Source organism: Anolis carolinensis, unplaced genomic scaffold (genome assembly GCF_035594765.1).
Source record: "Anolis carolinensis isolate JA03-04 unplaced genomic scaffold, rAnoCar3.1.pri scaffold_8, whole genome shotgun sequence".
NCBI classification, from domain to species: domain Eukaryota; kingdom Metazoa; phylum Chordata; class Lepidosauria; order Squamata; family Dactyloidae; genus Anolis; species Anolis carolinensis.
The window spans coordinates 17,502,483-17,517,141 of NW_026943819.1; the positions used below are offsets into that span (position 1 = coordinate 17,502,483).

General features: G+C 40.0%; 1 protein-coding gene and 1 long non-coding RNA gene across 3 annotated transcripts in view; one reads left to right on the top strand and one right to left on the bottom strand.

The window, feature by feature from the left end:
- The window catches only part of LOC103280178 (uncharacterized), a 111,966-nt gene that overhangs the window by 72,650 nt on the left and 24,657 nt on the right, over positions 1-14,659 (top strand). The window contains exon 1 of one of the 2 annotated variants that reach the window (XR_001730749.2): positions 13,599-13,881. The exons of the other annotated variant lie outside the window; for it this stretch is intronic. This is a non-coding gene — a long non-coding RNA (uncharacterized LOC103280178). Of the gene's footprint in view, positions 1-13,598; positions 13,882-14,659 lie in introns of those variants that run through there. 2 annotated transcript variants of the gene reach the window in all.
- On the bottom strand, positions 1,654-13,468 carry ei24 (EI24 autophagy associated transmembrane protein). Its single transcript, XM_003225720.4, has 11 exons — positions 13,334-13,468; positions 9,026-9,173; positions 7,928-8,073; positions 7,673-7,733; positions 7,045-7,111; positions 6,204-6,328; positions 5,627-5,746; positions 5,038-5,149; positions 4,560-4,671; positions 3,482-3,556; positions 1,654-3,280 (listed from the first exon to the last, which is right to left on the bottom strand). The coding sequence occupies exons 2-11, from the start codon at positions 9,065-9,067 to the stop codon at positions 3,118-3,120; spliced, it is 1,023 nt and encodes a 340-aa protein (XP_003225768.1). The 5' UTR covers positions 9,068-9,173; positions 13,334-13,468; the 3' UTR covers positions 1,654-3,117.

Here is a 14,659-nt window from a genome sequence, read left to right on the forward strand (position 1 = left end):
ACGAATTTAGCACTAAAATATGATATATTGAAAACATTGACTACAAAAATGCCTTGGATAATCCACAACGTTGGATAAGCAAGTCTTGGATAAGTGAGACTCTACTGTACTAACACATTAAATATAAAACAACTGATAATACATAATCATATATGATATAGTGTTTTATTGTTGTATATATTAAGTTGTAATATTTTTGATTGTGAGATGCTTTGAGTCTTGGAGAGATAAAGCGGGATATAAATAAATATTTCACCTTCCTGCCACAAGCATACAAGGCATGGTCAAAGCAATGTATCGTTTGTTGTCGAAGGCTTTCATGGCCAGAATCAATGAATTGCTGTGGGTTTTTCAGGCTGTATGGCCATGTTCCAGAAGAATTCTCTCCTGACGTTTCACCCACATCTATGGCAAGCATCCTGCCATAGATGTGGGCGAAATGTCAGGAGAGAATGCTTCTGGAATATGGCCATACAGCCCAGAAAACCCACAGCAATTCAATGTACACAGTTGCTAATTGGTTCAGCTTGCCAGCCTCCCTCTTTTCAAGGACATCAGTGCATCTTCAACCCATCTACACTGGCTATTTATTTAATGCAGTTCCAAACAAGCTTCCAGCAAGGAATTCCCACAAAAGCCCCATCTTCTGTAGGAGAGATACTTTCTGCAAAGGGAGAACACATTCACGTTGTCCTGAACTGACTGCACAGATAAGGTTAAAGCATGCAGAATGGAGCTTGTTCCAGATTCATATGGTATGGCTGGAAGCGTGTCTCTTTGCCTGTTTGACAAATAACAAGATCAACAGGATTTTTCTCATGTTTTGTGACAAAAAGGAGCAGAGGATTGCCATGGCCTTGCCCATGACAGCATTTTGGAGTAAGGTGTTCAGAAAGATATGGATGCTGAGGGGAAAATAAACTGACTTTTCTTACCCATGACAGTAAGAAGACCAGCAAACCAGCTCAACCAAGGTGTAATTTCACCTGGATATACTTTAGAATAGTGTTTTTTTGCTTATCTGATCTGGGAGATTTTCTATACCCCATGTGTAAGGAACCAACACATATTGTAAGTGTTTTTTCTGGAAAGAGCTGCTGATAGGTCATGAACTAACTACAGTAGAGTCTCACTTATCCAAGCCTCGCTTATCCAAGTTTCTGGATTGTCCAAGCCATTTTTGTAGTCAATATTTTCAATATATCGGGATATTTTGGTGCTAAATTCGTAAATACAGTAATTATAACATAACATTACTGCATATTGAACTGCTTTTCCCTGCCAAATTTGTTTTAAAACATGATGTTTTGGTGCTTAATCTGTAAAATCATAGTCTAATTTGATGTTTAATAGGCTTTTCCTTAATCCCTCCTTATTATCCAAGATATTCACTTATCCAAGCTTCTGCTGGCCCATTTAGCTTGGATAAGTGAGACTCTACTGTACTTTGAGTGGCTCTGCGCTGGAATAGAACAGCTGCATAAGAAATCAACACTTCCTGATAACCCAAATTCACTACTTAACATGTCAAGGAGGCCCTTCAGTTATATCAGGGAACCCAAGGTGAATTAAGCCCAGGTGTTTTCCCCACTCCCACCACCCTACTCAAGTCAGCTTCCCAATTCAGTCACACAATCCCAACTTCTCTGGGGGTTTTTTTCTCTCACGTTCATTTAATATTTGTGTGAAAATACTAGAGAAAAAGGTTATCTGTAGACGGACCTCAATTGTGCCAAAAGAAAAGGGAAAAAAAAGATTCAAAGGGCTTTTTAAAAAATGTCATAGGCCCTACAGAAATCCGACATGCACGAGGAACACTGTCTTAAAATCAGGGGCTGCACTCCCTTTGTGCATACAAAGTTACATATGTACACACAGACAAACACAAAAATCACACATCTTGTGCTGATGAGTTCATTTCGGCTTCAACGAGAACCACACAGGAGCACTTCGGTGTACATCATTGTAACTCAGCTGGGAAAACAGTTGCGTGTCAGGTCACTATTAAAGCTATTGTTTAACCTTGACATAAACCAGTCTTTTTTGCTACAAAGGTAAATCCATCATACAGAAAATCAATCGTCTTCTTGAAGCTCTGTGCAGAAGTCTGGTCAAAACAAAACTAGTAATGTCTTGATTTTTTTTCCATGGTTATCCTTTGGAACCGCAACCGTTTCTTTTCAGCTACTGCTAGGATCTAGAAAGACACTATTTTTTCAAAGCATCTACTTGTTCCAAGACAAAAACATTAGTGTAAATTTTACAACTCTACAGACAGATTCAGCATGTTTCAATTTCAGTGCCTGACTGTAACCCGTACACTTTCTCATTTCCCTTTGAAAGTCATTAACTTTTTTTTTCTCAAAGCTCCAAGGATGTAGTGTTTTTGTTTTTTTTTTTTAAAAAAATCCATACATTCTGCTGTTAAGGTTAGGAATTTGTTTCATCTATCAAAAGTGGATCCCTTCTGACACAGGTGGAAGGTCCTTTCATGACGACATGGCCAAAGTGTGTCAGTTGCAGCAGGGATTGTGCTGATGTCGCCAGATACTAAATGGATTTTCCCCCCATTCTGTATCTTGACCATGACCCACGTTTCATTTCAAACACAACAGGGATTACAAAACCCTGACCTGAGTTGAAATATACAAAGAACTATATGATCATTCACAAAAACCCAACAATCACCATAAAGACCCCATTTAGCATCATCACAAAGCTACAACAAAATAGGTGTTACAAAAAAAACCCTCCATTCTTTCTGGGAAGAGGAGGGGAAATGGCACAGGAGAAGGGTATACAAAAACAGTACAGGCACAGGTTCGTTACACACTAAAAAAAAACAAGCAAAGAACCTGGCTTTTTAAACGGACAGAGCTGTTAAAAACCCAGGCTCTACTGCTCCCTCCCTTGCCCCACAACACATTTATTTTTCTTCACACACACACCCATTACTCAAAACCAGTGTCCAACTGGAGCTTACAACAATGATTGGAAGAGAAGACGCACAAGTCCCTTTTGGCAGAGTGCTTACTGCCTTTCCCTGGATCACAGGAAAACACATATATTAGCCAGGGATGATGCCGTCCCTCCATCCTTCCCTGCTTTGGTGGTGGTTCAGTGTGACAAAGCAGCCTTTTGCCGGGCAGGCGACGAATGTGGTGAGGGCAGGCGATCGGCTGAAGAAGAACTGCTCAGGGTAGACTGAAGGTAAACTGTCTTATGAAAGAGTTTGTTGCTAAGGAAGACCACCAAGGAAAAGAGGCGCAACTGGAAGTGGCTGTAACACAAAGACAACAACAATTAGCTTCCCATTTAGAGGCTTTGTATCCTCTCTCACCTGTCTTTGATCCCAGCAATCGCTGTAATGCAGACCCGAGTATTGAATTTGGCCTTGAGAATGAAAGGCATTCTTAATGGTGTGTACTTCTCCATTCACCACTTCATAATAAGTTTTTTGGGGAGGAGAGGTGATACATACTATGCTTTTCCTGGTGTCTTTGCTTCATTGGCGCTGATGATAAACAGAGGAAAAAGGATGGAAAACAGGCAGCCGCTAAGGAGAAACAGAAGATGTAATCAACAAAGAATCCTTTCTTACAAGATGATTCTATTAACACCATCTCCAAAAGGCACAACCAGGATGTGACTACAACTTGAATAGAATAACTGATATCTCTGTGAACCATCTATCATTATAGCAATCTGAAACTAGTGTAATTCCCACATAAGAAATCTGGCAGCAGAAAGTAGCTAACACAGGTTTAAGTCACTTTCTCACCACCCAAATAAATTTAATCTTTTCCTTGTCTTTTGCTTCAAACCTTCTAATGATAAAATAAAAGAACCATCTGAGGCTTATGATTCTTTTCATATACCTGGTAGCTTAACTAATACCAATTTACTCCACCTAAAAATAATTAATAGTCCCTATGTGTCATTGATAAATATGATGTATAGTTTGAATGGAATTATATGAAAGATGTATGGATGGGGCCTAATTGGGCTGAAGACACAATTCTAAAATATTGAGGCGTGAAAAACAACTACACTCAAGAACTGTAACTAAAAGTTGCTGATGAGAACTGTGTCAAATGATTAACTATTTACATTGCTGACCTGATGAACTTTTGGGAGAAAAACATATTTATATTATCAAGGACAACAGCTCTTTAAGTTGAGGAAATGTTTACAAGGATCCTTACATTAAGAAGGAAGTCAACACAAGGTTCTTTATGTTTATTAACACCAATTAAGAAGAGTCAACATCTGTCCAGGAACTGAGATGGAATCAACATATTTCAGGTTGGAAAAACATCTATCATTCATTTACAACTTTGGAACAACATCAGCAAGAAATACTGCTAAATAAGAAACCTTCTAATATTCCAAAATTGTGGCAGACTGGCCACAATTTTTCCATGGGAAGGAGAGAGATGGTGTACCTTGAGAGTGTCAGATCTGCTATGAGAAAGTGATTGCTGCATTTTTAAAGGTGTTTTAAATTTCCCTGTCATTCTGATGGATGGAGAAAAAAAGAATAGAATGTCTCCACTCACCTGATAATGTAAGAAGACTGCATTGCAGTAAGAAAGGCCAGTGGTAAACCAAATCCAAAGTAATAGGGCCAGTTCCTTTCTATATTGGATAATCGTTGATGCATTTCAATTCCTGTCAATACAAAAAAAACAAAAACAAAGCCTTAAAAGAATCAAAATAGAAGCACAGTGATGCTTTATTCCATACTCCTATAAATCTTTGTAAAATACAAGAATCAAGAGAGAAAAAGGCTATTCAACTTGTGATTCAAAATTATGCAGCAAGTATGCACAGCAGTGCCGTAACTAAGGAAGGATAGTGTGTCTGACAGTGTCAGGCGTTTCTATATAATTCACAAAATCAACATGAAACAGGAACCTCGCAACAGAAGAAGACAAGGCACAGAAAATATTTACAATATCTTTAAAGAAAATTGAAACACAAAACATGTACTGCAACTTTAATTTGGAAGGTTTCGAAAGGAAGGCGTGCACTAACCTTTGTTAAACCAACGGTACTCAAAACAGTACAGAGAGTAGAGCAACGACATATGAAGCAGGCCGACCAGCTGGCCTATGATATCAATGGGAAACAAACTTACAATCATCCCCTGTGGAGAGCAAGAAGTAATCAGTTTAAGGTGTGCATTTCCCCCTTGCAAAAACAGCTTCCTTTAGAATGATCACAAGCAACATTCATTAGCCCTTATAAAGAGTCTCAAAAGCCTGTTTGTGATTGGGAAGAAACCACCATCTAAGTCAAATTAGCTACTGACTCATGGAGAATAGATCACCTCACTTGAATGATCTGACTTTATCTTTCTACAAGGCTCACTGTTTCACAGACCCTACAGCCTAAATTCTTCAAAGGCTTGCCTAATTCTGTCTTACAACAAGATGAGATCAGTGAGATTAGATATTTCAAATTTCAGTTCCCAGAAGCCCCAGCCATCATAGATAACTGTCAGTTCTGACAATTGGGAATCTAAAACATCTGGAGGAGCTAAAGATAAGAACCACTGATCTAAATGGTCTTTATATCCTATTTTCTACTATTCCACAAAGTCCCTTTGGAGCCTGAATCTTACCTGGATGAGAAAGAGAGCTTGCAGTAAAAGGTTAAACAACATATCAGCAATAATTTTACTGACACTGGGAAAAGGCTGAGGCTTCCTTCCTGACACTTCAAATGCCAGGTCAGCAATATCCTGAAATACAAGGCAGAGATTTAGCAGAAGATACCTCTATTTTTTTCTTTTTCAAAACAAACTGCTTTTATTTTTATATGTACAATATAAAACTACAACAATAAATCATAATTAATTTTTCCTTTTATCACACTCCTCCTTCCCCAATCATAGACTTGTACTAAATACTTCCTTGTCAATTGTCTCATAAATTTTCCTCTACTTAATAGTAAAATATTCCCATAGTCATTTATTCAAAATCTCACCTGATGTAAGAGTGGTTTACATCTGCTATTGCCCTAGCATAGATCACCAATAAATGGTTTGCATATAGCCTCAAACAAATTGCATTTCTCCTCTCTCTAACTTTCCATGTTAATTTTTCATATAAAGCTTTGGCCTGTATTCTATTCAACTAATTCTGCACTGAAACATTCTCTAACTTTTCCCTCATACTGTGACTAGAACGATCACTTACCTGGAACCAGATGGCATTGACAACTTTGCTAAGGACAAAGAGAGGAAGGACCCAAAGAGCACTGAAGATGGATGTGAGGATGAATTCCAACCATGACCAGACATCACCATGTAAAGAAGGGTCACCTTCCAAGCAGAGAAAAGGGTTTCATTAGGAATATGTACACGGAACATGGGCTGATTGCCCCCATTCCTGTGACAAAAATGTAAAAGCTCCATGGTATACATCTCATTACCTGGCAACAGGGGATGGCAGACAGTATGAGCAATGCCAATGAAAACATATTTATAGCCTCTCTTCATTAAGAAGTTCGGCCTTTGCCAGCATATCAACTCTTTTAAAAATAATCTAGTCTGCTTTAACTTACTCCACTTTAATTAACCCAAGGAGAATATGCATTTTCTCTTTTGCCTGCATATTTATTTCTAGTGTCATTCAAAAATATCAATATTTATTGGAATTCAATTGAGTGCTTCCATCAATATAGTGATCCCCTTCATCTATACACTTTAACAAAAGGCTGGGAAAGCCTTCAAAGCAGGTTTATGGCACTTTGCAGAAGTGTAAGGGAAAAGAGGAAAAGCCTAAATGTTCAGTCTATTGAGTTTTGAGATACAACCTCTTCCGTCTTTAATCTCAAAGACTGACATTTCCTTCAGATTCACCATATTTGAAACAAATTCTGACATTCCTGCCAGTTTGTAAAAAAAAAAGAAAAGAAGATATGCCAGGCTTAAAGAAATCAAGAAACACAAGTCCAACTATTTATTCAAAATGAAAACAGGTCTTGCAAGACCCAAGAAATCAACAAGGTTAACCAAATTAGCATTTACGAACTTACCAATTATATGTGCTGTTGCTGACTGAAGAACAGGGATGAATACTCGATAGAACAAGAAGAGACTAAGCTAAAAAAAAAGAGAGAGAACCATATTGAGGCTTGTGTAGTTAGCAAAGCCGACATCAAATAACCAGGGTTACAAAACATCTATTATATCAGCTGTAGCGAATATACTAATCTGCTCAGAAGTACTCCACCCAAGACAATGTCTAGAATTAGCTGTACAAATGTATTTGGTGTATATTAGAAAACAGATTTAAAAATGAAAGGACTATTAAGGTCATGATTCTCAAATGCAGACATTGAAATCATCCATTAAAGCCTTTCCTGCATGACCAAACAGGCAGTTTCTGGAATGCAGAACAAGAACTAAGCAGGTTTTATTATGAAATACGGATCAATTTAAAAGGGGGGACATCTGATTTGGATTGTTACTATAATGGCAGACCATCATACAAAAGAACAGAATATGACTTAATAAATCTTTCTTTCAGTCAAACTTACAAATTCAAACCACTCATTTGTTTCACCATTTGCTATATTATCCAGATTAGTCAATACACATACAATGAAGCAGTTCAACATTTCAAATAAGGCTCACACGTTTACAAAAAACCCCACCACTTACCCAGAATACACCTCCATTCCATGCACAACACTGAAATATTCGGCTTACTATCCGGGGTTCACTAGAAAGAAACAAAGACAGTATATGTGTCTCAGAATTCAAAAGCTAAATGTCTTTTAGAGCAACAGCATCCCTCTCTTGAGTAGGGCAAATGAAATATGTTGAAGTCATCATGTCGATGTATATCTTGGCAAATAAAAAGGGGACAGTTTGACCCAATCCCTGAGCCTCCCGCCCAGATGCTCCTGCACTCACGTCTCCTGCTTCCTCTCCTCACTCTGTGCTCTTCGCTGGGCAAGGACACTGCTTGCTCTCCTTTTTCGCTGTTCCTCCCTTTTCTGCTGGATCCGAGCATCCAGCTTGGAGATAGTGCAGATCCCCCATATGGAATCTTTAATTCCCTGTGGACACAAAAGGGGCATCAGGTGGAGACTGACATACATCAAAAGGAATAATAAGACTTTTTTTAAGGATTGTTGATGAAGTGGTGGCAAATCAGTTTAAAAGATGTTGGGTGGGAAAGGTATAAGAAATTTGGCTTTAAAAACTAGCATTAACCATAATGTGAAATCAACATGAGCACATGCAGCCTTGAATATAATATAGGTGCAGGTAATTAAGAAGCCTGAAATTACAGTCTTAATCTACCTCATGTGTTCAGAATACACAGAATTGGTCTGCTTTCTTCTTTTTCTGACATTTTCTCAAGTGAGATCGAGTGCCAATGACTACTAAAATATTCAGTTTCAGCCAAAAACAAATTCATGAGCACTATCTGTTTTCAGGAGCCAGGTGACCTATAACAAAATTATAGTGTTCCAAGCTTTCATAAAACTGGCTTCAAAAAATACTTAAGTTTCTTGTCCTTGGGGAAAAATTTCTTTTAATACTGGTGTAAATTCACTGTGGCAAAAATAAAAGAGCGGACTGCTTTGTAGTTATTTTAAGCGACGGCCAGCTGACTAGCTTTGACTAATTTAAACTAATACTTGTACATTCTGCCTTGTGTCCTTATATCAGGAAAGCAGGATACAAAAACAAGTTAAATAAATAAATAAATAGCATAATAGCCCATAATAAAGTACTAACTAGTCTCGATTTTGAAAGTTGTGTCAATAAGAAGAAAAAGCTTGTAAGCAATCATGTGGGTGGACCATACAGCGTCACCAATGTACTTATATTGTACTTCCTCTCTCAGCATAATGGAACTTTTAAGTACCAGAGCACAACTGCCAAATTTGTAGAAACTCAGGAAAATTCAATGGAGAATGGGAGAAAGAGACTGTTCTTATCTCCAAGCTACAAAATGGCAGCTAGATATAGTCAAGATCAAAAGAAAAACGAAACACTTACCCTGATGACATCATTAAGGAAGATCTTGACACTATCTGCCATCTCTAATCCAACACTTCCTCCACATTTAGAAATATCAACTACAGGGTGAAGGGAAGAAATGAACCCAGCCCTGTCTCATTGTGAAGGGATGGGAAACTGCTAGAGTCTGATAGGAGGGAGAAAGAAAGAATTACAATTACATAAGGAACACAACCATGTATGGCGATCTATGTGTATTTATTGAAGCTTGTATCACTTTAAATAACAAATGCAATTTACAATTGCTCATTAAATCTGTTTAATCTGATCATATTATCATAAATCTCCAGCTTGTACTGAGTTCTAGGACCCTGCTTAGCCTTGCTTGTTGCAATCCACACCCAAACAGCACGAAAGATTCAGTAAATGTTCCATTTGCCATAGCAACCACCAGCAAGAAGACTTTATAGCACACCGTCCTGTCATTCTGTGCACAATTTTAGGATGAGATTGAAATGTGAAAACATGATAGCAATGTTCAAGAAAAGCTCAAACAGAACTGGATTCTCTTGACCGTGGATATAAATTGCTTTGAAGGAGAGGTGGTACGGTATGGGCTCTAGAAACAAGCATAACAACTCTTAGAAGAGCTTAGGTAAAGCCTAACAAGGAGAAATATAGGATACTTCACTTAGGCAGAAAAAACAGATACAGGATGGGTAAAACCTGGCTCAACAACCGTCCATGTGAAAGAAATCTTTGAGTCTTAGTGGACAACAAGTGGAGCTCAAGCTCAACAAAGTGATGGAGCAGCTTAAAAAGCCAATGGGATTTGGGGATGCATCAAAAGAAGTATAGTGTCTAGATCAAGGGACATAATGGTGCCCCTCTCTTCTGCTTTGGTCAGACCTCACCTGGAATAACCCTGTGTCCAATCTTGGGCAAAGCAATTCAAGGGGGATATTGACTCTAAGATGGAAGATGTCCAGAGGAGAGTGGCTAAAATGATCAAAAATCTGGAAACCATGAATCCCTCTGAGGAGTAGCTGAAAAAGCCTCTAGAAGAGAAGGTTGGGAGGAGACATAAGGAAGAGGAAGTAGGCTTGTTTTCTGCTGCCCAGGAGAGTAGGAGTCAATGGAGCCATGGCTTCAAATGACAGGAAAGGAGATTCCACCTAAACATTAGGAAGAACTAATGTTCTGAGAGTTGTTCAACAGTAGATGTTTCTGCCTTGGAATCCAGTGGCGGCTTCTTCTTTAGAGGCTTTTAAACAGAGGCTCGATGGCCATCTGTCGGGGTGCTCTGATTGTGCTTTTCCTCCATTGCAGAGGGTTGGACTGGATGGCCCACGTGGTCTCTTCCAACTCTAGTATTCTATGATTCTATATCACTATATTAATATTATGCTACATTTAATCATAACATATTTAATTGTTGTGAGCTGCTTTGTGTCTCACTCACAGAGATTTATCATGTCAGAAGCGAATTGAGAATGCAGATACAATATATTAAAAAACCACAAATACAGTTTAAAAAATACTAAATTTCCTTTGACCAGAAGTTGGCCACTTTGAGTGCCTCTGGTGTCACTGTAAGAAGGTCCTCCATTGTGCATATGACAGGGCTCAGGCTGCATTGTAGTAAGTGGCCTGTGGTCTGCTCTTCTCCACACTCGCATGTTGTGGACTCCACTTTGTAGCCCCATTTCTGAAGATTGGCTCTGCATCTCGTGGTACCAGAACACAGTGTGTTTAGCACCCAGTTTTCTGTGTGCCCAGGAGGGAGTTTCTCATCTGGAATCAGCCACTGATTGAGGTTCTGGGTTTTAATCTGCCACTTTTGGACTCTCGCTTGCTGAGGAGTTGCTGCGAGTGTCTCTGTAGATCTTAGGAAGCTATTTCTTGATTTAAGATATTGGCATGCCAGCTGATATCTGAACAGAGGATGGGCTGGAAATGTCAATGCCTTGGTCCTTTCATTACTCAATGCACTCAACGTGGGGCTGCCCTTGAAGACGGTCCGGAAACTGCAGTTGGTACAACGGTTGGCAGCTTGGTTACTAACCGGAGCTGCTTACAGAGAGCGGTCAACTCCCCTGTTCAAGCAGCTCCACTGGCTGCCGATAATATTCCAGGCCCAATTCAAGGTGCAGGTTATTACCTATAAAGCTCTAAACGGTTTGGGACCTGCTTATCTTCATGACCGCGTCGTCCCCTATGAACCCACCCGATCGCTGAGATCTTCCGGGGAGGCCCTCCTCTCACTTCCACCTTCCTCACAACTGCATTTGGTGGGGACGAGAGAGAGGGCCTTCTCGGCCGTGGCTCCCCGACTCTGGAACTCCCTCCCCAGGGGGATTAAGATGGCTCCCTCTCTCTCTTCCTTCAGGAAACAACTGAAGACTTGGATGTTTCGGCAGGCCTTTGGAGATACAGTCATTAATTAATCAGCCCCAGAGGGTTTTTAATAATCTATCCTGTATTTATCACAGGCTCACCATTTATGTATTTTAAATGTAATTTTTTATCCTGTATTGTTGTTTTTAATATTTTTAATTTAATTGATATATTATATTACTGTTTTATCTTTTTTATATTGTGATTTGTACTATGTTGTTTATATTTTGTCCTATGTTGTTTGGGCCGTTGCCCCATGTAAGCCGCCCCGAGTCCCCGTGGGGAGATGGTGGCGGGGTATAAATAAAGTATTATTATTATTAATACTGGCTGCTACTTCCTGATGGATATCAAGTGGTGCAATACGGACTAAACAGTATAATTTCTCCAGCCGCATTGGGTATAGACATCCTGTAATAATGTGGCATGTCTCATTAAGAGCCACAGCCACTGTTTTAATGTGGTGAGATGTATTCCACACTGAGCAGAAAAGTAGCAAAGCACAAGGGCAGATGTCTTCACTGTATCTGGTTGTGATCCCCAGGTTGTGACAGTCAGCTTTCGTATGATGTTATTTCCAGCACCCACTAAAACTTGTGCAACAGCTGCGTCCGTGCCTTGAGAAGCCAGACTTGGCCATGGCTCTCCATACTCTTGTTACATCTTGATTAGATTACTGCAATGCACTCTGCGTGGGGTTGCCTTTGAAGACTATTCAGAAGCTTCAAGTAGTACATGCAATTCCCCTGTTACGTCAGCTCCACTGGCTGCCAGTCTGCTACTGAACACAATTCAAAGTGCTGACTTTAGCCTATAAAGCCCTAAATGGTTCTGGACCAGCTTACCTGTCCGAACACATCTCCTCCTATGAATCACCCCAGGCGCTAAGATCTTTTGGGGTGGCCCTACTCTCGGTCCCACCTTCTTTGCAGGTGCAGTTGGCGGGGGCGAGACACAGGGCCTCTTCAGTGGTGGCCCCTCACCTGTGGAGCTCTCTTCCCAATGAAATTAGATCAGTCCCCTCCCTCCTATCCTTTAGAAAACAAGCTAAAACCTGGGTATGAAACCAAGCATTTGGAGAGTAGAACAGGGCTAAATGCAGCTATGAAGTGAATGGCAATGTGATTGGAATGGCTTTTGGATTATGATTTTTTTGGTCTATGTGTAAAGTTTTAACAGCTTATTTATATGTTAGTGTTTTATGATTTTCATGATTTCATGCACAATGTGTATTGTATTTTGTTTGTCTTGTGTTAATGTGGCATTAAATTACAGTAGAGTCTCACTTATCCAACATACACATCAAATTAGGTTATGATTTTACAAATTAAGCGCCAAAACATCATGTTATGCAACAAATTTGACAGAAAAAGTAGTTGAATACACAGTAATGCTATGTAGTAATTACTGTATTTACGAATTTGGCACCAAAATATCACGATGTATTGAAAACATTGACTACAAAAATGCGTTGGATAATCCAGAACGTTGGATAAGCGAGGCTTGGATAAGTGAGACTCTAATGTATTTACATGTTAGTGTTTTATGATTTTCATGATTTCATGCACAATGTGTATTGTATTTTGTTTGTCTTGTGTTAATGTGGCATTAAATTATTGCCAATTTGGATGCCGCTCCGAGTCCCCTTCAGGGTTGAGATAGAGAGGGGTAAAAAATGCAGTAAATAAATAAATAATACAGCAATACTATTATGATAGCATTAGCAATATACAATAATATAAATTGTTACTGCATTGTTGTCTTAAGAGGGTGTGATATTGAGCAATAACAGGGGTGATAGCATAGCAATGGTGTGATATGAGGATGAAGAAGCCTTGTCAGGAAACAAGTGGAAGAAGGAACGGGCCCCTTCCCCAATGGGGTCCCCTTTTCCCGGCAAAGGGGCGTCCCTCCCTTCTCCCCCCAACAACAGGGGCTCCCCATACTTGCCAGCCCAAGAAGGCCTTGCAGCCTGAAGGAAGCGAGTGACAGGCCTCCAAGGAAGCTCCTCGGGCAGCACCGGCGGAAAAGCCACCGCGCATGCGCCGCCAAATCCCTCCCTCCCTCCAGGATTGGAAGGAGCCAGCCAAGGCGAGCGAGCATCCCTCAAAAGGGCCTTGCTTCCCCAAGGAGCGCATGCGCCCTTCCGCTTTGCACACAGCGCATGCGCAGTGAAAGAACCTCAAAGGGGGAAAAAAGAGAGTGCATTGCCTCCAATGGGAAGGGAGGGGCGGGCTAAATATTGCCATGGCAACGTGTCCACATTTTGTTACAGCCTACTCTATACTGCTTTTTTTTCGTGTCAGGAGCAACCGGAGTTGCTTCTGGAGTGAGAGAATTGGCCGTCTGCAAGGATGTTGCCCAGGGGACGCCCGAATGTTTTGATGTTTTACCATCCTTGTGGGAGGCTTCTCTCATGTCCCCGCATGGAGCTGGAGCTGATAAAGGGAGCTCATCCGCACTCTCCCCGGATGGGATTCGAACCTGGCAACCTTCAGGTCAGCAACCCAACCTTCAAGTCACGAGGCTTTTATCCCCTAGGCCACCGGAGGCTCCTTCTCTATACTGCTACACAATACGGTTTGAAACTGCGTTATATGGACAGTGTAGACGCCCATAATGCAAACTGAATCAGTGGATCCAAAGTCTATGAATCCCATCCCTTATGGCAACCAGAAGTATAGTAGAGTCTCACTTATCCAACATAAACGGGCTGGCAGAAGCTTGGATAAGCGAATATCTTGGATAATAAGGAGGGATTAAGAAAAAGCCTATTAAACATCAAATTAGGTTATGATTTTACAAATAAGCACCAAAACTTCATGTTATACTACAAATTTGACAGAAAAAAGTAGTTCAATACGCAGTAATGTTATAATTACTGTATTTACGAATTTAGCACCAAAATATCATGATATATTGAAAACATTGACTACAGAAATGCGTTGGATAATCCAGAATGTTGGATAAGTGAGATTCTACTGTATTTCTCATCCAGAGCACATAAAGCAGCCTCAGTTGAGTTACAGCTGCAGGACTCCTCCATCTGGTAATGAACAGTAGAGTCTCACTTATCCAAGCTAAACGGGCCAGCAGAAGCTTGGATAAGCGAATATCTTGGATAATAAGGAGGGATCAAGGAAAAGTCTATTAAACATCAAATTAGGTTATGATTTTACAAATTAAGCACCAAAACATCATGTTATACAACAAATTTGACAGGAAAAGTAGTTCAATACGCAGTAATGTTATGTTGTAATTACTGTATTTTCGAAT

What these genes read in the sequence shown, in the direction of transcription:
- ei24 (XM_003225720.4), bottom strand. Translation starts at nt 9,067, where the DNA reads ATGGCAGATAGTGTCAAGATCTTCCTTAATGATGTCATCAGG. An exon ending in GAGGAGAGGAAGCAGGAGAC is followed by an intron (nt 7,734 to 7,927) that starts GTGAGTGCAGGA and finishes GTTTCTTTCTAG; the next exon opens with TGAACCCCGGATAGTAAGCC. An exon ending in TCAATGCCATCTGGTTCCAG is followed by an intron (nt 5,747 to 6,203) that starts GTAAGTGATCGT and finishes CTTGTATTTCAG; the next exon opens with GATATTGCTGACCTGGCATT.